This window comes from Halyomorpha halys, unplaced genomic scaffold (assembly GCF_000696795.3).
Source record: "Halyomorpha halys isolate HHAL.00 unplaced genomic scaffold, Hhal_1.1 Scaffold708.1, whole genome shotgun sequence".
In the NCBI taxonomy this organism is placed as follows: Eukaryota; Metazoa; Arthropoda; class Insecta; order Hemiptera; family Pentatomidae; genus Halyomorpha; species Halyomorpha halys.
Window position 1 is genome coordinate 248,142 of NW_027113783.1, and position 1,990 is coordinate 250,131.

The 1,990-nt window shown below is 31.9% G+C and overlaps 1 protein-coding gene across 1 annotated transcript in view; it reads left to right on the forward strand.

Annotated features, from left to right (window-relative positions):
• LOC106685514 (alpha-tocopherol transfer protein) overlaps positions 1 to 1,990 on the forward strand; it is a 12,939-nt gene that overhangs the window by 4,893 nt on the left and 6,056 nt on the right. The window contains exons 3-4 of the mRNA XM_014428229.3: positions 15 to 177; positions 393 to 642. Of these exons, the coding sequence (XP_014283715.1) occupies positions 15 to 177; positions 393 to 642 (413 nt within the window). The remainder of the gene's footprint in view (positions 1 to 14; positions 178 to 392; positions 643 to 1,990) is intronic.

Below are 1,990 nucleotides of genomic sequence, written 5' to 3' on the forward strand. Positions count from 1 at the left end.
AGTTATGATTGCAGATGATAAAGTACTTGAGGCATTCGTTACGGGGACCAAGAGCCTTGAGATTGCAAAGAACAAGTTAGACAGCTATTACACAATCCGTGGTAAAGTCCCTCAGCTCTTCGACTTCAACAGCAGGGATCCACTCAAACCAGCATTTCAGGATGCCAGCAAATCTTTGTCAGTGATTTACCTTTGATAATTCAATATTTAATTTAGTATAAAGGATCTAAATTTACATTTTCAATTACTAACTAGATACCTAATCACATTATTGCCTTCGTTTTTAGGAGCAGGATACACTTATAATTTAAACAATAAATATTGTTGAGTAGCTCAACAACAAACATCTTCCTCTTTCACACGTGTTTATACAGTAATTTTTCGTTTTACAGTAGTATGTTTTTCCTTCCGAAGCCGACCCCAGAAGGATATCGAGTGTTGATGATGCGCCTGGAACAAGAGTTTTCGACCTTCAGCCACCAGCAAAAGATCGTGAGGACTATGATGATGATTGAACTGGCGATGAGCACCTGGCCGGAGATGAAAGGCATCATATTCTGCTATGATATGAAATACGCACCCGGGAATCTCCTAAGCAGGCTGAGTCTTTCATTCGGTGCTATGTCAATACACTGGTTCCAGGTTTGTGCATATCAGGAATTCGCATTATATTTTGATTTTAATTAATATTAATTTTATATTCCCATACTCTTGAAAACTCTTAAATCTTTCTGTACCGTAGAAATGAGCTTCTTAAAGTACAATATTATTCCAGTAACGTTGAAAGTTACGTGTTTCTCATGGTGCCACACCTGTGGCATTGAAAGGCATAAAAGGGTTCCGGCTGGTGATAGCAAGTTTCAGTTGAAAAATAATCGTATGTTTTTTGGTATTTTTCTTTTGAGGAATATGTGCATCAAACTTTTATTGCTAGATTACCTACTCTCGAAATATTTAAGTATATGCAAACATATAAAGGTCTTCCGAAAATGAGACTGGTGATTGTTTTTCACCATAAATTGGGGATATTTTGCTTACTTAAATTTTTCCTCATTTGTGAGTCTAAATCTTTCAACTTTTTTTTATTCATCTTCTTTTTTTTTAATTTTTAAGATCCTTTAAATAAAATAGTAATTTCAAATCAATTAAAGTGATTCTAACTATATTTCCATCAACTTTATGATAAATACAATTAAAGAGCCTCTATTTCAGGAAAATTATTTAAAAAGTTTTCATTTTTTTGAAAGAGAGAACCTTTAATTGTATATTCCATAGAGTTAGTGTAAATGTCTTTAGCACACTGCAAAGAAAGCCGTAGATATACATAATTTGGTTATTGGTTGTCTAGACAATTGAAAAATTGATATTATGTTTGAAAAAGAAATATCAGTGCTTTTCATAGAATTTTCAAGCAAAAGACTTTATATTGCATACGTATGTTTTAGTGGTTAAAGTCTTAAATTGCACTAGCTACTGATTCCCAGGCGTTTATAATTAATATTAGAAAGTTGCCCAAGATCTTCCCACTTACCTATAAACCTAATTCTACTCTTTTTAAAATTATATACATAGATATCATCAACACAGTGTGAATTAGTGGTTTTATTAAGTTTATTCTCTAAGAAAGCTGAGGCATAAAGTTCAAACTTTTCTTACTACTGTAAGTGAGTGAAAAATGCAAAATATCAAAAGAATTCAGGAATCTAAATAAAAGTAACTCCCTTTTATGTGCCACTAGAATTTAAGTTAAAGGTTTTTAAGGTATAAGCACATAAGGTATGGAGTAAAAAATTAGAAGTTAGGCTGCCTATATTAACCATACAACTTTGACAATATACCACTGCTAAACTGGCCTCTAGATAACTTGTTTTTGATAGATTTATTTATTGATAGATATTACAATCTACCACACAGTTGTGGGCAATAGGTAATATTGGTAAATGATCTCATACATACTAAAATAAAAAATAAAATAAAAAAAAATAAAAAA